The sequence below is a fragment of the Stegodyphus dumicola genome, chromosome 1, assembly GCF_044657685.1.
Source record: "Stegodyphus dumicola isolate Sdum_Otavi_A_Nest chromosome 1, ASM4465768v1".
Classification (NCBI taxonomy): Eukaryota; Metazoa; Arthropoda; class Arachnida; order Araneae; family Eresidae; genus Stegodyphus; species Stegodyphus dumicola.
The window spans coordinates 159,481,628-159,502,435 of NC_140768.1; the positions used below are offsets into that span (position 1 = coordinate 159,481,628).

At 35.5% G+C, this 20,808-nt stretch overlaps 1 protein-coding gene across 2 annotated transcripts in view; it reads right to left on the reverse strand.

Annotated features, from left to right (window-relative positions):
• The window catches only part of LOC118200981 (uncharacterized), a 54,109-nt gene that overhangs the window by 17,165 nt on the left and 16,136 nt on the right, over positions 1 to 20,808 (reverse strand). Inside the window, exons 1-3 of one of the 2 annotated variants that reach the window (XM_085822699.1) lie at positions 15,782 to 15,936; positions 4,042 to 4,168; positions 2,030 to 2,116 (exon numbers count right to left, since the gene is read on the reverse strand). In XM_085822699.1, coding sequence (XP_085678825.1) covers positions 2,030 to 2,116; positions 4,042 to 4,158 — 204 coding nt within the window. In that variant the 5' untranslated portion in view covers positions 4,159 to 4,168; positions 15,782 to 15,936. Of the gene's footprint in view, positions 1 to 2,029; positions 2,117 to 4,041; positions 4,169 to 15,781; positions 15,937 to 20,808 lie in introns of those variants that run through there. The other variant, XM_085822705.1, reaches the window with a different exon arrangement.

Genomic DNA, 20,808 nt, shown 5'->3' on the forward strand with positions numbered 1-20,808 from the left:
GAAGATTCCAATAGCGAAGGGACTTCGGTTATTCAGGCAGAGGAATAAGCGAAAAGAGAGTGCATGTACAGCAACTGGAATATTTGTAAGCCTGGCCCCCTTTGTTTGAATCTTGTTATTTTCGGAGTTTGGGCAGTGTGTATTACTGAGAGCGATAAATGGCGTCATTGATGGGGTATAGATGATTTTAAACGGATTGTATTAAAGTTAAAATTAGGAATAAATAGTAATCCTTTAAAAACATTGAGAAGTTCTAGGAAAAATCTAGGTAAATTCTGTGATTGAAGAAAAATTGATAATAAATATTAAAATATTTCAAGATAAAATAAATGTTAAGATAGAAAATTACGGATTATTTTATATTAATGATTTTAGTACAACGAAAAACCAAAAGAATTATCTGTTTTAACAGTATTAAAGAAAGATCAGATTTCTAGAATTTTGGTTTGAATACGTCTAGTAAGCCCGGAACGCAGTGACAGTATCTTGAGCAAGGAACACTTCAAGATACTTTTTTAAACATTTTAAGCATTTTTAAGGTAAGCATTTTAGGATATCACGGAACGGATGATTAAAATCCTTCATAAAATGTAATTTGTATTTATTGCCCATGTTCGTAATTCCTTGTTCGCTAACTGGAACAACAGATTAGTTTTGAATTTAAAATTTATATTAAAAAATGAAGTTTTGGAAGAGGCAATTCAGAATGTCTCCAAAAAGCCCATTTTATTATAAAATCTGTAAATTAAATAGTCAGATTCTTAAAATATTGAACAATGAGATAATAATAATTATAAACTAAACTCAGTGGCGTAACAGCCCTAATGGGCCAAGGCCTGCAGTGCGCAAAATCTGCTTTCTTGACCATGGGTCCTGGAGTGCGTAAGCATATGCCCTAAACAAGTGGTGAGTTTGTCGCAGGACCCCCAGTGTTTAGTTCCCAAGCGAACTTGGTACTCCTTTTATCGACCCAAGGGCTGGAATTCAAGGGGTGAGAGGCCGAGTCGACCTTGCCCACCCCGGGAGTCGAACCCCGGACCTGTGGTGCTGCTGCACGATGCGCTAGCCACTGCGAATAATAATAATAATAATAATTAAAAATATCAAAAGGTGCAGAATTTTAACTTCATCCAAAATGTCTCTTTTAAAGTTTAATATTATTATCAGCAGAGATTACCTTTAGAAACGTCCCAGATGGAATAGCAAAACATTTTACAAGATACTTGACGAATATCCATTTATATTAACATGGGAATCTTATATATCATCTGTATATTTAAAATATGAAAAAAATATATAACATAATTCTGTAAAATATTTCATGTTTCTAATTAGGTTTATCATGAATTAAGTGGCCTTTTACTTAACTGACTCAGATTCAAAAATTAAAAAAAAAGTATTATTCGTAAGGGCTGCGTCTATTACTTTTAAATAGATTAGTTTTTTCATCGTTAGCAAAGGCCTTTTGGGTTAAAAAATCTAAAAGGACTGAAATTTTAAAGGGGTCGCTCAAAAGCGCTCTTTTAAAGTTTAGTTTTGCTTTACCAACATAAATTACCCACAAAGATGGGCTAATAGGAAAAGCGAAACATTTTATAGGGTACTAAGAATGAAAATATTTTTAGACTAACTTGGGAAAGTTATATATATCTTCTGTATATTTGAACAGTAAAAAATCATACAACGTCATTCTAGAAAAATATTGAATGCTTTTAATTAATTGTATCATAAATTAAATGCATTTTCATTTACATTATTCAGTTTAAAATGTAAAAAAAAAATATCTTCTTAAGAACTGTATCTGTTGCTTTTAAACAGCGGAGTTATTTATCAGTAACGAACAGATTTAATTTGAAAAATAAATATCTTAAAGTTTGCAAATGGCAGCAGAGTCGAATTACTCATTCGACTCTTTCATTACTCATGAAACAACACCTTTACGGTGGACGGCAATTAAAGTGAATCAACGTAAAATTGTGTTTCGAGCATTTTTGGGTTAATGAAATAAATAAAGAAATTTCCTACTTACGCCCAACATGTCCAGATTTGGAATACGTAAGAATTCGTATTCGTTTTCTTCTAACGACATTTCGTCTAAAGAAGGGTGAGTTTTGAACTGGAAAGAAAAATTAATGAACATGAGGATAGAAAATTATATAAACACGCAATAATCTACACAGCAAGTAATAACTAAAATATAATAAGAAAGGAGAAATTACACATAAGCAGTCATACCTTTAGTTAGAAAATTGCATTCATCAAAGCATACTCCCTTTACTGCATTTAAATTAAACATTACTCTCCTGTTCCTCAAAAATGATGTTCTGTTTTATGTTATTGATTTTTCAATTTATCATTTCTCTCATGATGAAAATCTGTCATTCAGGCCTTAACGACCTTATTCCAAATGTAGATCGCGAATTATGAAATTCCTCTCTAGAGTGGCTCTTTATACGACAGCTTGGGAAAAGCTTAAAAGTTTCAAATAACATACGCTAAGAATATTAGAACCACCATAGAAAGAGGATTCTGCTTAATCAAATTTGTCCACGATTCTTAACAACCTTAAAAAAATGAGGTGAAGATATCTCTGAAATGCCAACGAAATGTATCCTAGTTTAATCCAAATACTCTAAAACATTCAAATATATATATTTACGTGATTATAATTGTAAATAAAATTTTACTTTGAATGAATTTTAAGCTGTTTCTAGGCATAGGTTTTCTTTTCCTTGTAAGGATGAGAGTTCTGTAATTTCCATCTGATGTTATATAGACTGCTGAGTTCTATACAGAATTATTTGCATGGTGACATTCAAGAGCGATATTTAAAATTTTAAATGTTAATTTATAATGAGCTGTGAGCAGATGACACTTAAAAACTTTCATCTTATAAAAACCCCAATTCTGGGATTTCCACCAGAGGTTATACAAAGTCGATGTTTCCATATGGAATTATTTTAATGGTGACACAAGAAGTTCACTGCATATAGAGGTTGTAAATTATGCAAAACTTAAAATATTTCGTAATCGTAATAAAGGATATCCCAATAAAAGTGTGCCGGATTCAATATGGTCAGTAAAGCATTTTATTTTTAGAAAAGGAAAAGTAGTTTTACATATTTACAATAGGTAAATGTTTTGACTTGAGAATAAAGTATAACTTCTGACATATATCTTCCATGACTTGTTCTGCAACACTGCACTCTCTCGATGCATTTCATATTCACTTTCTCACACATCTGCCCATCAAAAAGATTAATAACACTTTCAGTTTCCTCTTTCAGTTCATTTAATTTTACTCATTAAATTTGGATTCTTTGGAATTTGAAACATCACTCTCACGCAGTATAGCGGTGTTTTCAACATAATGGCTGGATCGATAGCATGGTGATTTCATGTCTCCTGTCGAACCTCAAACTTCTTCGTCAATCTGCGGTTTGTTGTTTCATTAGAGACATTTTCACGTCAAAGCCTGTAGCTTCCTGACAGTCTGTCAATAGCACTCACCATTCTTGTAGTGAGTTTTCACAGTGAAAACCCGCTGTTCCTTTCTGTAGCGCCCCAAGTCAAAGTGCATCGAAGCTGCGAATTGAACTGAGGGTGATAAATTGCAAGACTTCCCAAGTTAAATCAAACTTAATATTCTTAATTCAGAACATACGCTTGTTGAAAGTATATAAAATATTTTCCATTTTCTAAAAAATAAAGTATGTTTCCTGGCGTACTAGATCTAGCGCTTTTTTGAAACAGCGTATATTTATAGAATTTGTTTAACGGATTTTGTACCCTTAAATGCAAAAGTCGTCATTTGCATGTTTATTCACCAAGTGATGATGTTCATATTATTATATTAAAAATATGCATTTAAAATATCATAAATTAATAGTTCTACCAGCAATAAGATTTTTAACACACTTGGGCATTTAATGAATTGTGGTCATTACTAAACAAAGAAACTAGCTGTGCGATCATCATCAACATGCAGTAGAAGCGCGAGTGTAGGGAAGGATGTTTAATAACAATAAAAATGCTGCTTACTATATGGCTTTTCACGTCTTCTGCTTGCCTCAGGGAGGCTTTTAGGTAATTCAGAAAACTATCCATATCCTCCTTCGGAACCATACAGTATTTGGACTTTGAAACTGCTATATCCATTTCTTACCACCTAAAAGAATAAACAAACTAAATTATGTTCATAACAAAAGGAAATAACGATTTACAGTATTTTTTAGTTTAATAAATCAGTTTTACTTCAATATTATCATTTACGTTTAATTTTTTTTTGTTTCAACATCTTATGGAGCTTATAAATTAGATAAGTATTTATATCAGAAGAATTAAAACTTTTCGCTCTTGGGGTAGTATTAGTTCTTCCAAGATTCAATTTCTAGTCAGTATAGGAGTGAATATGACTTCATTACAGAGCAGTTTGTTGAAGTAAATGAAATTCCTACTGATAAAGAAGCAGCTTACTCTGGTAACAGCCGTAAATACAAATATCCCTTGACTTTCCGGTTATGTGCTCTGTTAGATTTTAAACTGTTTAATATGGTCCTACATGCCATAGGTGTTGAAGAAACACGCAGTTATTTTGTTTGTAACATAAACACAATTAAGTGGCGATAAGCAAATATTAAAGCAGAATCACAGCTTTTTACTTCATTAAGGGATAATCCAAATTACGAATACCAGAAACACAACTAGAATGTAAAGATATGCATATTATTTATTGAAAAAAGGGATACGATCACTGTCAGCTCTCCATAACGAAGTGTAAAATATTATGTTAGGAGAGAGTTCTGCAGGGTCAAGTCTATTTTCCTTTAACCTCTTTTAGGTCGGCGTCGCATCTCACACGTTCGGCGTTTTTCTGCCCGTAAGGTCGACATCGCATGACGATGAAGTGAAAAATTCCATCGTTGAAACTGAATTTGTCGCTGCTCATACTGTAGGCCATCCCATTCACAGATAATAGCCTTCGCGATGACGCGACCTTTGTGGTGAGCGGCAAGAGTAGAGATGAACTGCAGCAAAACTGCAATGATGTAATTGATACTTTCTCACGGCTATGTCAGGAGAAAAAGCTAATAATTTCTGAGGCAAAATCGAAATATATAATTTATCATAAGCCAGGCCAAACTTTAATAAGAAACCCAACCATACAGCTTAATGGGAAGACCATCAAAAGGGTCAGAGAACTAAAACGCCTGGGTATTATATTGGATGAAAAGTTCACCTGGCTACCTCACCTTAAAGCGCAAAGAGAAAAGGCTCGCCGAATCGCAAACAATCTGCAAAAAATACAAGGCCCGTACTGGGGCCTTCGGCCCAATATCTACAAGATACTTTACTCCACTGTCGCGGAGAGGGTCCTAACCTACGGAGCAGCCATCTGGGCAGCCCCGATGACAGTCAGAAAGGCAAAGTTGCTAAGTAGTGCACAGCGACCATTTGTCCTGGCCATAACGAAGACCTACAGGACAACGTTGACTGCGGCCGCTTCGGTATTAGCAGGGCTTATGCCGCTCCCAATCAAAGTGCAGCAAAAAGCCTCAATTGCAAAGGTGACGCAACTCCAACAGCCATGCACATATGGGGATACATGCTATCTGCCAGAAGTCTACGAAACACGCAGGTCCAAACTAAGCACACATCCGTCGGAATATGGACTGGGCATAAGGACTTTCCACTCACTAGCGTTAACCCCGCGCTTAGATGGACCAGGGGCTGTTCTTTATACAGACGGGTCAAAAATTGATAACGCTGTAGGCAGTGCCTATATAGCCTACATAGACGGAAACAATGGAATGGAAGGGCCGTCTGGGCGCACAGAACTCAGTGTTCCAAGCGGAAGTAGTTGCCCTCACAAAGGCAGAGAAATGGGCAATTGACACACGGCAGAGTCGAGCTACGATATTTACTGACAGCCTGTCAAGCATTTATGCTATCAACAACCCTCTCCAGCGCTCCGCACTAATCTCGCACCTGCAAGAAGTCCTCCGTCTACAAGAAAAGTCAATGAGAATCCAAATTTAATGGGTGAAGGCGCACGCCGGAATCCAGGGAAATGAAGCAACAGACGCTCTTACCAAGGAGGCTGCCCAAAATGAGGAAACGGAGCAGATTCAGGTGCCCCTGCCCCGGTCATGCCTAAAGAGGCAAATAGAGGAGACCGCCATTGGAAACTGGCAGAATGAATGGGAGCAAATCCCGCAAGGCCGCAGAGCATATGAGTTCCTGCCCAAGGTAGAGGTGGACCGGCTCATCTCAGCGCCCTACCTCACGCGATATATAACAGGCCACGGCCCCTTTCCGACGTACTTTGCAGAAAGGGGTCTAGCAACAACTAATATGTGTGTTTGTGACAACTTGGGCTCACCAGACCATTATGTCACGGAGTGACCCTTAACAGCAGAATGGCACATCAAATTCCCAACCACCAATGTTCTGCCTTTCAAACGCCTTCTCGTAAAACATCGAGGCACGCGGCAAAAGCTTAAAAGCATAATGGACCAGCTAGAAAAAATGGGCATAGACCTCTGCAGGCCGGAATAGGGCACATGCAATAAACATAATTGCCATAACGATTCTCAAAGCTTACTAAAGTAGCTAGGACAGCAATGGTATGTGTATCCGTAGTATGGAAATGTAACTGTTTTTAGTTATCCACGAGCCGACGTGTCGTTAAAGGCTATTAGCACAGTAATGGACAGTGCACATATAATACTGTACATGTAACGTGGCATGTATTGAGCACACATCTGTTAAGCGTCTTACAACTGTGAAGTCTCTAGATGGTTGCAGGGCCAGGGTAATACCCGAGTAGTCATAGAAAGCCGTCCGGGTGCCCTGTCCTGCTGTCACCTGTCACCTGTAGGGACGTTAGGTTATTTGAGAGCAAGAAAGATGAAAAATATGCAACCGCATTTACCGGGAATCGAACCGCGGACCTCTGGAATATGCACCCAGTGTGCAGACCACCACACCACGAAGACATGCCAAGAAGGCGAGAGAAATACCCTATAATACTTCCTTCTAAATTTTGCGATTATTTTTGTATTTCTGAATATTACTAAGAGATAGCGCGCTAGTTCTAGTTTCCCACTCTGAATATCTGTCATTAAATATTCGCGCGATATCTGATAGAATTTCAACTAAAACCCATTCAGGATATTTTTGATATTCATAGCTAACTTTTTTGGATGAAGTAAGCAATAATAATCATTTTTTAAATAAATAAACTATTTTCGTTTTGTGATAAATGCGGTTTTTATGCTCTGATGTTCAAGGCAGGTTGTAAAGCTGTTTTAGCTGTAAGGTTGAAAACCCATTTTCTAAAGCATTTTTTCGTAATTTTAATAATTATATATATATATTAAACACATGAAAGCAATGGGGTTAATAAATATAGTATCACACTGCATTTTTTAAAATTTAAAACTTGGGTGCATTGCAGTATGATCAGTGGACGGGGTATCACATATTTGACCACCCGTAGTTCCATCAAAAACTGTTTAAACTGTTTACTGTATCAAAAATGGTTTGCTTTTTTGAACTTAGGATAGAGCATATATTAATTTTCATCAATAAAAAATGCTTTTTTTCAGTCAAAGATTCGAAAAAAATTCGGCCAAGAACGGATTTTAAGGGGATGAATAAACAGCTTTTCCTCCTTTTCTACGGCGATTCTAGTGCAGGATTATTAACGGTTGTTTTAATTCGTTTTCGGACCTATATAAGATTGGATTTTATTTACATAGATCTTACACTAAATATTAAAATACTGGCTGTAAATGTATTTCTAATATTTTTTTTCATTTTAAGCTTTGTTTACTATAAAATAAATATCATGAAAATCTTCTTTGTAACAAAGCAATTTATGAAAAAAGTATGTTAATCAGTAACTCGCTGAAAAATTCCGACACTCGAAAGTTTTGTTGAAATGTTTCGGCAAATGAGATTTCTGGTCAGAATTTTGTGTTTTAAATAAAATTACAGCATGATAATTCGGAAATATTTACTTGTTCGACAAAATATATTCAAATTTCCATATCTGAAATGAACGTGGCAAGACGTTACAAATTAAAAAAATGTTCTGTTATAAATCTAATTATTTATCATTTTAAAGATGGTCAAAGCAGAATCTTCAAAATATTCAAAAACTCCCTGAAGTAAAGCGTTTAACTAAATTTAATATTATAAAACGATAAACATTGTTCAAAATGCACTTAAGTCTGAACCACGCTTTAATCTAATACCAAGAAATCTGAGATTTATCCTATGAGAGTGATTTCAAATTTTTACTTCCTAATACGAAGTAAAGGAAGTATTGCAATAGCGAAAAATTTCGGGTATCATATTTAATCGAAAATACCCATTTTGACCGCACTCGAATCCACTTAAATGAATTTTTTTTTTTGTGTGTGTGACAGCTGTACGTATGGACAGAATAAAGGATTCCTTTTACCAAAGCGGATTTGTAAAATGGATTTAGAATGGATGCAGAGGAGATTGTTTTTGTGACGTTTGAAGGTACGTTCGTACGCAAAAATATATCTCGCATAACTCAAAAAAGAGTAGCTTTAGAATAGAGGTCTTCAACCTTTCTCTCCCGAGAGCCACATCAATAAATTCGCAAAGATCCGCTAGCCACATGTCTGTCAAAAAATAGTGTAGTTAGAAAATTTATATGAAAAAGGGAGGTTTGTTTTGCAAAACTTCAATTTATTCTAAGCTAAGAGATAAGTGTTACACATTTGTATATATATATATGTGCATTGGTTCCAAAACGTCGAATGGAAATTGAATTTAAATCTTTTGCAACATTTTTAACTATGAAAAAAAAGTATAAAGAAGATGGTAGAGAAAGATGTTACAAAATGCATTTACAATGATAAAACTTACATTACTGGCAGGAGATGGTAATTACTTTAGTTTTAATGTGAAATTTGACATTGTTTTTGCTTGATTAAAGCTTCAACATCCGGTTTAATCTGTGTTGTTCCAATTTGTTAAGTTTCCTCCAAATGTCTGTCTGTCAGCCGTGTCATTGTTTTTGATTTTAGGATTTTCATTTTACTACAAAAGTTGTTCACATATGTAGGTACTGCCAAAAAGTTAGGAAACATGAGTGCATGGTTACGAATTTCTGGATACTTTATAGAGACATTTAGAGACATTAGGTATTTTTTGGAAGCAGGCGAGATGAAAGATATACAACGCCTTCGCCAGGAATCGAACCGCGGACCTCTTAATTAGGCGCTGAGCGTGCAGACCACTACACCACGAAGGCTCGCTAAGACGGGAGAAATACTTTATAACTTGTCTTGGGTCATGTACTTCGAATAAAAATCAGTTAATGTAGGATTTTCAAGAAACTCGCATTTTCTGCAGAGTCACACTGTAAATCTATAAATTCTAATTGAAGTTCAGGTTGAACACTTCCAACGTCTACTGAAAATGGCGAGACTCTTATGAACATTTCATTTCAACGAAAAGCGGAAAATCTGATTCTGAATTCTTCTTTCAACTTTGAAATGCATTGTACATAATTATTTGAATTCCATATTGTGCAGTTCTTCACACACTCCGCCAGTATTGGAAAGTGAGTGGGATTCTTATTTAGCGACTGACTTTCCCACAGAATTAATTTTATTTCAAGAGCTTTCGCAAAGTAATAAAGATTATGAACAAGTAGATCTTTTCCTAGTAAGCGGTAGTTCAAGGTCATTGAGATGACCTGTAATATCGACAAGAAATGCAAAGTCTCACAACCATTTCTCATCACTGAATTCATGAATAGATTTCCCTTTAGATCGAATGAATTGATGAACACTTTTCAAAGAAAGCAGGCGCTGAAGCATCTTGCCTCGGCTCCACCAACGCACAACGTTATACACAACGTTACCATATTCAGCTTCCAAATCAGTCAAGAACCGTTGAAACTGCCTGTGTTTAAGACATTACATATATAATTTTATATTTGGAGGACCACTAATATGAATTTTAAAAATTATCAAATGCATTTATACAGTAATAATCAGCAAACTGCACATATTTCGTTCACACTGAAAAATTACATGACGAGTATAAAATACAAAAATCTTACATTCTTGTACAGAAAGCTTCACATTTCTATATCACTGAAAAGGAACTTCACGAAAAACAAGAACAAACCGGCAAACGCAAAGCAATATCAATAAACTGAAAGTGTTATGCGGCCAATTTTTAATTATTGTAACCTAATCATCGTTCACTCAGCAATGTCGCCATCGATCAACAGTTAGACAGAACAAAAACGAAAACTTCCAGTGATGTAATTATAAACAAGAATGCAGATAGTCCTCCTAAAAATCCATCAAGTTGCCTATTGACACGGAGAAGAACAGTGTTGTTAACCAATATAATAGCATATGTTTGTAATTCAACGGGGAAGAGAATTCCAGTTCACGCTAACATTGATAACAGCAGCATATACATGGATGCCAACTCTCACTTTCAAATGTCTCTAGATACAACTGCAAAAGTAGCTAAAAAGTCGCTTAAATGCAGAAGAAATTTCGCTGAAATTAAAAAAGAAGTATAACCCATATTCCATAATAGGTTTTGTTACTCGTCAGTTTAACTGAATCTTCATAAAAATATAAATAATGTCCCAATTTTTCTGTGGACCAGCAAAAAGTTATCACGGACCACCGGTTGGCAACCGCTGCTTTAGACCGAATGAAATTAACCACTTTTACAACAGGGATAAGAATCTACCATTTTTATGGAATTGAGATTTATGCGTAGTCAAATTTTTAATTTTTTAAATTACGTAAGATAAAGGGAAATTTTTGAAAAACTCGTCATTTTTAGAAAATTTTATCTCAAATAATATCCGACATGTCAATAAAATGTTTTAAATATCAAGAATAAGAGAAAATGAAATTTATTACAACAAAAAGCTGTAATAAAAGTAATTTTTCTTGAAATCAAATTTTTTCTTAAATTCTTCAGTTTTTCTTCAAACTGAAATGTGGGGTCACTAAAATGCCTTCAGCGGGCCACTGGTTAAAGACCAATACTTTAGAACATTAAAATTTTGTTTATGGGACTACTATAACATATAGTTGTGCACCTCCATTTTTCGTTGCAATCCACCGCATCAAAACGTATGTATGCAAATTAGCTGTACATATTCCCAATCTTACCCGTTTCGGTGAGCTTATATTTTTATTCTTACATCTTCGTAAATTGTTCATTTTTTCCTTTAAAAAGTGATTGAACTATGTAGTTTTTATATTCCGGCTAATGTTGTTGTGCGTTAGTTAATCTGAATGGAATTGTAGAATTATCAGCAATGAAACTTTCTCTTTGGACAACCGCCTAACTTCCGTGTGCAGTAACAATGATTTGCATAAAACTGCATAGCTTGGCACAAGTGACTAAATAAAAGACATTTTAATGGTCCTGATTTCGTACAATGAATAATTTAACACATTGTTCCAGCTCTATTTTCATTTCTGATGGTAATTGTTTAATTGTTTTGTAATGCGTGTTTCCCGATGCAAAAAACAAGGTACATATTTGCGCGATGTTCCCTTACATATCCCTTACATAAACCCTTTTATAAATTCAATCCTAGTCGGAGCACCGTCTGTGCAAATGCCAATGCACAAATTCTGCGAAATTTCAGTTTCTTGTGAATAGGAAATAATTTTATCGAAAATATCATGAAATCAGATAATTCACGATACCATAAAAAATTGACTAATTATATCATTTTCGTGAGTGAATCGGACGAACGCAATTCAGTGTGCTTTTCCCGTAATATCTGTTGTTTCTCCGACCTACAGAGCAAAATTTGAATTTTAGTAGCATTTTCTCCAAAATGTCGGGACAATTCAGGGATGACTGCATCACTTGAAAGTTGTATTTTGCAAATACCAATTTCTGTTGATTTACCTATCATTCTTTTTAAAATTTTACGACAAGCACCCAATATAATTTCTTCAATCAAATTATGAGGTTTTAAGAGTTTATCCACTTCATAGTAAGCTATCTCAGCTTTTTCAGGTGCACCTCAATTGCTTTTCAAAAACCTTTATTTGTTTGATAATAATTTTTAAACGTAGATTTTGTGTTTCGATTCAGGCGAAGGATGATTAATGAGCAAGTGATGCTGGAGATTGCTCGAAACCTCTTTAACAATTTACCACCGCAAACTAGAGAACAGTTTGATTATTTTCCTTTGTAGATGTAAATCCAAATTTTAAGAAGTCGTCATTACACTTGCGACGAACATCTTATTTTAGGAGGTGCTTTTTAAATAAATACAATTTTGTCCAAAAATCATTAAAAACGACGTATATTACCTTTGGTGTGGTGTGGTGTATTTAATTATGGCAAAGCATACTAGTGCTATCTGCCTAAGGGGCGGGATGCCTTCGTGGAGGACTTTCTAAGAGAAACTAGCTCGTATACACTTATATTGCCTTTGAATTCGTTTTAATGAAGTTTGACAACACGATGATATTCATGCGACTCTCTTTCTCATACTCGCACATGCGAAAGAGAATACATAAATTATAACGTAACCCTATGCGTACTAGTATATCGGACGTGTCGTTAATGATTGTGACTATGAAGGAATGAGAGGGGACTGAACAAGTACGCAGCAATTACATCATCATTATCGAAACAGTCCCAGTTAAAGCGGGACGTTTGGTTAACCTATGTAAATGCGATATCTCTAAATACGCATATTGTAATATGTACGTTTCCTTTCCGTTTGTTTAAAACTAGGTTTAGTGTTGTAACAAGCAACATGAAAAATTTTTTCATTTAATCGACGAATTTACTTTATTTTCTCAGAATTCTGCAAAATACCAAATGTTCAAAGTCAGAATTAAACAAAATACCATATAAAGCGCAGATAAAAATTTAAAAATAAAGAAAGAAGAAAACTTAAACCGACGAGATACATTGGTTAGGTATATTACGAAAATGATATATATATATCAACATTAATAAATGACGAGAAGATATAATTCAGTATGTAATAAAAGAGAAAGTAGTAGAAGAAGAAGATAAAAATAAAATCCCAAAGCCAAAGTGAATTTTTAAAGCATTGTGGAAAAGCAGTATCAAGAATATCAACATTTAACGGCAAAGAAATGGAATAATATCTAGTTTAGCCTAAGAAAGAAAAAACAGCAACCACATTGTTTAAATAATCTCGGATGCACCTAAGTGCTATCCAGGAATTACTTCAAAATATAAATCGCTGTTAAGCATATATTTAATAAATACATAGAAGTAATTGTTACGTAAACGAGAAAAGATATCATACAAAGCAAAATGTAAAAAAATGTGAAAAACATGTTTGGCATAGAAAAATAAATAAAAATAATGAATTACTTTACTATACATGCAAACGTTTTTCTTCCATTAAGATAGCTTCATGCAAAAAATTAAAAATAGGAGTAGTTTGAATATTGAATGGAATATGTCAACTCCATAACGATATAATATTAGTAAGAAGTTCTATATATAGTTGTTTACTATGATTATTATTATTTACGTGTTCCGCCTTAAGGCACGGAAGGGAGGGATGCCTACGTAGAGGACTTTCTGAGGGAAAATGGCTCGTATTAACACGTCACACATGAGGGAAACCACGATAATGCCCATGCAACCAGCCAGTTTGCTGGATTCGAACCTCGGACCGAACTACCAGTGTTCAAGGACTTTACCGCTCGGCCTCTGGTTAGCCTTTATACAATGACGAAGACCAAAATTGGCGAGATGTCAATTGAAGTAGACAGCAAGTTTTAAATAAACAAATAGCAGACATTATACCAAAATTCACAAGGAATATAAAAATAACAAGAAATTGACAAATTCCAAGCATTTTTGCAGATTTTTTAGATTTAAAGAAAATACCGAATTATGCTAGTAAATGTAAAAGTTTGTTTCATGAAATTTATGTTGAAGAATTAAATAGTTATCTGATGCAATTTGTTTTAAGTGCAAAGCTATGAAATTCGCGATATGTATCTGGTCATTAAAAATAACATTATTGCATTTTCTTTCCCTGATGATGAAATATTGTTAAAATTTATTTCTTAGAATCGTTAGAATCAAACATGAAAACTCTCACCGAAGTAAACATGCTGAATCGGAATGAATATATCGCAGCAGAAAGGCTCGCGTTAACACGTTACACAATTTATTAATTTTTTTTTCATTTGGATAATTTATTTAGATTGCTTTAGGTACGTTATTATATTTCTAAAGCGTAAAGTCTTATTTAAATATTGAAAATTAAAAATCAGCTATTCTTTTCTGTCCGGTAGCTTTATTCACATCGTTTTATTTTTAATAGGCATGGCAATACTGATGTAAGTTCAAATATCGGTATTTGAGAGTCTGAATACAGCCAGTATGCACCTTTAAAGATTAGTTTTAGCTAATTGGCAGGATTAATAAATCATTCCATCGACCAGTGTACTATCACATGCTCAACCATTGTTAGTATGTGTTCCACGTGCTTAGTCAAGGACAAAAACTTGTCTCGCTCATTCACTTGGTTCTGACATATACCAAATAAGGTAAAATTATACCTATGACATATCCAAGAAGAATGAATATCCATATGCTTAACATTAAAATAATCTAGCGTTAGGATTTACAACTTTTTACTCGTACAAAAATAAGATCGTTGTAAAATACAAAATATAAAAATAAACATACCATTATGCTTACTGAACACATACATAATGTATAAAATTAACATAATTATGTTTATTTGTGTTTTTCATCTACATGAGTATGAAATTTATTCGTTGTTGCTGTCTTGTCCATATTACGTGGAACAACGGTCGCCGGAGCCTACTCCGAAGAGAGGTTAGACTTCTATTTACCACCCCAATTTAGAGGGAGATCAAACAGGGGGAGATCCGAGGGTTTCCCCCTCCCTCTCTCCTTCCACAAATCCGCACTAGAGGACTTTTGGTTCGCCGCATATTTAAAGTGCCGCCATGCTGCACGACACCATACACTTACAAACATCTACGTCTTCTCCGGAATTCGAACCCTTGCCCTTCAGTACCATAATAGATTCCCCTATCCACTATGCCGTCTGGGCGAAGTGAAATTTATCAAAGTAGTCTTTAAGTAAATAAATTTTATAACATTCATCTGAAATACAGCGACCATCTATAAAGGTAATGAATATTTCTGGGATAAACATCGATATTGGATTTCATTTGTCTAGAACGACCACTTTCACAGAAGTCCAAAAATCATCTGGAGTCGTAAGTGGTCCGAGAGAATTCATCGTATGATATGATTAAGTAATTTTTAAATAAAGTATAACATTCTTTTAAATAACAAATAAAGCTATCCCATTACAGTAACATGTGTGATTATTCTAAGCTGAGCTGGAACAATATCAAATTGAATTTATAATATACAATGTTATCAGTAAAACTACGGAATATAAAATTCCTTTTCTCAAAAACTGGAAATGATAAAAAACCTGAAAGACTATTATTTGACGTATTTGATATTAAACAAAAGTGGTAAATTTCTGTGGGTGAAAGCATTTGAAAATTAACTCGACTCACTTTCACAAGCACAAAGATCTGCTCGCCTATGTGTATTTCTAATCACGAATCTGTGCCAGTAAGCTACTTATCCTATATTCTAAGTACAGCGTTAATAAAGCATACCACTAAGGAAAAACAAATTTTCAATATTATTTCCAGTAGAAAAATACGTTTCAAAGAATTACCTGTTATAGCTGTGATTCCTAAAAGTGCTATCCGGATACTCAATTTGTGAAAATCTTGAGACTGATGAGAGAGTAAATAATTCAAAATGCAATCTTATCTTTCACTTTCGCTTTCCCTTTAACACCTGAAAGGTTTCCTAAACTAATTTTCTTATTCTATGAAATTTGCAAGCCTATCAAAAATTCCGGAGTGTTTTTCAAATCGGGAAGTACTTACTTGCACATTCGTAGACTTTGAAGCAAATTCACACCCATCCTAAACTAAGGAATGAAAAAACTCAGAAATCCAAAAATAAGAATTTGCTGAGGCACATGACAACAGGAAATCATGCAAATATTTTGTTTTCATTAAACGAGATAATAGCTTCGGTTGCCCTTATATTACGAAAAATATTCGACTTTTAATTGAAATTAAAAGTAGGTGAATTCAACTGAATAACGAATTGTAGTGTTTTTAGATTTATTAATTATGTCTCGCTTTTAAGGTAGATGACTAAGGTAGATGTACAGAAAAGACGGACTGAAAATCTGACGTAGAAGTAGGCATAATGCATGAAGTTCAGCTATCCAGGACGGTATGGTGGTTAACACTTTGGATTCTGAAATAAGCCAAGAGTATGAACTGCATAGTACCTTTACAAAATGGAAAATTTTTAATGTTGGCCGACAGAAAAGGTTTTCAAGAAAAGAGACTGAAAATTCCGGAATGATCGTCACTTTCCAAGATCTTCTCTCAATAATAGGTGCAATTTCGGATGACCATTCACCAGGCCGTTTATATATAGCTAAATGTCTAGATATGAGGAAAAGCAGAAATAAAAACAACAAGAAATGCAAAGTTATGAACATCTTTCATTAGCTAAATTAATGGTGCATAAAAGTTATTGATGTTTGCTGTCATCATAAAATGTTGACACTTTGTACAGCGATTAGGTATATATCGGAGCAACAAATATTAAAAAAATCCTCAATGCCCTTGCCGAGAATCGAATTCCGAACCTCCCGCTTGCTAGCCGGATGTGCTTCTAACTACCTTACGAAGACATGGCATAAGAAGGGAGAAATATCGCTCTACGCCACATAAAGCGCGAATGGAGAGGTGGAAACGCAATCTCTATGGTGACGAATTATCGTCCCCCACATTTAAATTTTAGAGCCATTTGTAGAGTGAAAACAGGAATTGATTATTCTGTTGAAACAGTAATTGATGAAATTATTGATGGACAGGCACTGATAAAAAATCATCAAAGCCTTCGCCAGAATTCCAATATTATCTGCATTGTGGCTTTCCGTTCACGATACTTGGTATAGACTGGCATGTCAGATGACAATGATTCCAAAGGCTTCAGATTTGATTGCATAAAAGCTTTCGCACACCGCTTACGACGATGTTTTTGTCCGTCTAAAACCGATCTTACCACTCAGAGTGTTAATATAGACCAGATTTAGTGCTGAATGATTTTCACTGGTTTTTTGCATTGAAAATATTCTTTTTGGGCAGACAAAAATGATACGATGAACAGAACCAGATTGAGTTTTCTACAGACACAGTTTCAAAGATTTTGGTGTCCCCAAATACATTCACAGTTCGTTTCCCCATTCCTTCTCTCTCGTTTTAATTGAAACATTGTTAGGAATTTTGTACATAGGCAGATAATGAATGCAATTATATGCGAAACTGCTCTATTTTTCTATGTAATGTAACATGAAGATATAGAGAGAACATGCTATGCCGGAAAGGTAAGAATGCAGAGACAAGTTTATTTAGCATTGAGTAAATGGCTATCTCGCTAATTTGGCGAGATATCGTCAATATGGCAGTGGTTTGGGCCACTCATTTTTTGTCGCCAAATTTTGCGAAAACTCGCCAAACTTGGAGACATTTTGGTCCTGTGCCTGTATCATATCTCGGCGTCCGGGTGAAAGTTGTATAAGACCGGAGAGTTGTTGCTAGCTGTTTAGTTAAGCGTAATTTCGGAGTACTGAGATATCGCCGGGTTAGCTTCGCTCTTTAGATGCACTTTGCATTGAGTTGTGTTTAACGTTCTTAGCAGTTTGAAGTGTAACTACTGATTGTACTTTGTGATACTGTGAAGAATTGCACGACTATTATATGTGGAAAGTTCCAGAACTGTGAAGTGTTTTCCCTTGATAAAATGAATTTTGTCAGCCCATCTTCTGATCTGTGTGCATTCGATCTGTTAGGAACACGTACACACGCAACAATATCTTCCAAGATAAAATCGGCAATGGAAAATTTCTACATTGCACCGTTTCCTCGAATCGCCAAGCAGCATTTTCCTTGATGTCCTCCTTCCTTGATGCCTTGAGCACGTGCCTTACATTCACTGGTGGTTTTATTTTGTGAGAAAAGTATTCAAAACATGATATTCTATTAATATAAATATCTTAATAGTATGAGAAGCTACATATGAAAAGTGATTTAATAGTTTAAGGGAACGATGAATAACCCGCGATCCTCCATGAATTTGGTAATTTTAGATATTTTGAGAAACCCCCGCAAGTCTGTAGGTTTTCTCTTAGTGTGCATAACAAATTATTTTAAGTTTGGTACCTTTCCTGAACCTCTCAGTTTTCCCTCGCTCTCACTCTCCAGGATGCAAATTTAAAGTTAAGTGAGTATAAAATCAGACGAAACGAGTAATTTATTCAGAGCGTGATTTCGCTAGCCAGCGCAAGTTATTAGTTGGTCCTTGCTGTTATGCTGAGTTGCTGATAAGCCTCCTCAGCCATTTAATAAGTGTATCACCGGGTAGTTGTTGAGGTAGCCTAATTAACTTTAAATTAAATTGTGTTGTCACCAGGTTTCCTAGTAAGATCCATTTACTTTTATGATAGCGAAAAGAACAAGGTCTATCAAATCCACTATAATGGTAACCTTCTAAGGATCTTAAGTTTTACTAACGTTTATTTTATTTTAAATCTTTACTATCACTTCTTATTTTCTACTTCCGGCCAGAATTATAAGCGTTAAAGTTTTTATGCAAAGTTTGTCTGGAGAACGCCAAGTATTTAAGTTGTGGCTTTTTGCCAAGCGAGAGAGAGGAAGCAGTGAGTCGAAGCAGGCCGCTTACCTTAGAAGTTTTACGCAGTTGCTTGTTGCCTTCCAGGCCAGAGGTTTTAATCCTCTTGATAAATTTTAAACGTATTGTAGTGTTCACAGTTCTCTGTTCTACATACAGCTTCCTGTTATTATAAGGCCAATCTTCCACGTTTATTATTCTAAAGTTAAATTAGAGTTTAGTTTTATTTTATATTTTTACGTTAGACCCCAAGTAGCGGGTCGGTGTATTCCGAAATACGGAAGTTTTTGTAAATAGAGAAAATAAAGGGTTTTGTATACCCTTCTTGTGTATCCTGTCTACTTCCCACAATTAGTGAACATAGCTTTAGTAAGCTCTCTGTTCCGAGTCAGGTCCTTGCATGTTCCCGAAGAAGGTAAGAAGGAACGGTGACCCTGATAGTGGCGCCCAACGAAGAAGAATAACCATGGCCGAGTTTCAAGAAGAACCTGTGCTGCCTGCAGAAACGGCTCAGAATCCAGAAATGCCAGCTGCCGCCCTGGAAGGATTTGGTTACATCGTCCAGACCATGCGCGCTTCGATGAAACCAGAAGCAACATTTAATGGAAACTCACCGGTAACCAGTTTTTGGAAAAATTGGATGACCACTTCATGCTCTACCCCGTGCACGAGTTTCAAAAAGTTACCTTAGCTACCAGCGCTTTGAGGGGCCAAGCGCTTAACTGGTTCAAATGTATAGGCAGAAGTTTCTTGGGTCAAGCTGGAAGTCCCACCTATACTTAGAAGAATTTCAAGACTGCCCTACTAAAAGCCTTCCCTGTTGTAAGGGATCGTGCGAAATTAGAAACGGAACTTTTTAGTATGTATCAACAAAGAATCGAAAACCTCTCAAGCTTTATTTTAAGAAAAATTCACGTCTTCAAACTCTTGTATGGAAACCGTCCGGATCCTGAAATAATTCAAGTCATTTTGCCGAGGTTACTGCCCCAAGTGCAAGACTTTATTGAATTAAGAAATCTGACTACACTGGAAAAGTTATTTGAGCTAGCAATCCAGTTTGAAAGTAGAAGAACGGCGGACATTGAAAGAAGACGAAATATCAACAGCGAAACCAATTTGGTGCGCCAAGACTACAGCAAACTCAAGCACACGGCTACGGAAGCAAAGCGAATCAGAGGGCAAGGAAACCGGAGCATTCAAAAACAGCCGACGAACGTCGACAGTTCAATAGCAATCCAGGAAAAAAGTCTCAAGGCCAGGGGAAAAAGAAGGAAAGCACGGAAATGAAAAATAATTTAAACTAAAACGGATTTCTGCTGACGGGAGGGTGCGGAAATCCGAAGGTCACGAAAACCACTCTTCCTACAAGTTAAATACAGTAATGGTGAAAAATTTGACTCTTCCGAAGATTGAAGTGTTGGTGAATAATATCCCAGACACCGCACTCCTGGATACAGGCGCGCAGTGTTCCTGTGTGGCAGAAGATTTTTTTAGGAAGTATTTTCGCAAATACCGCATAAATAATTCGGATAATACGACAGTGTTAGCGGCGCAAGGAGAAAAATGTAAGTGCATAGGTAAAGTACCGTTGTATATCCGTATCAAGGACGAACAAGTAAAGGTGATGTTTTTTATAGTAAAGAATCTGCAAGCACATATAATCTTGGGAATAGATTTTCTTTCAGACGCACAAGCAACACTGGATTTTAATGAAGCGTCCCTTAAGCTGACAATGAAACCAGTTCGTGCAGAAAAGGCTGAACCGCCGATGTTAAAACTTGACCACCTCCCTAATGACGAGCAAGGAAGAATCCGACAAGTGGTAAGTGAATTTGCTTCGTTATTTAGTGATATTCCAGGATTTACTCAGGTTACTAACCATAGTATTGACACCGGAGATGCAATGCCAGTTCGCCAAAAACCATACCGGTATGATAAGAATAAGGAAAAAATTATAGAATGGCATATTACCGATATGCTACG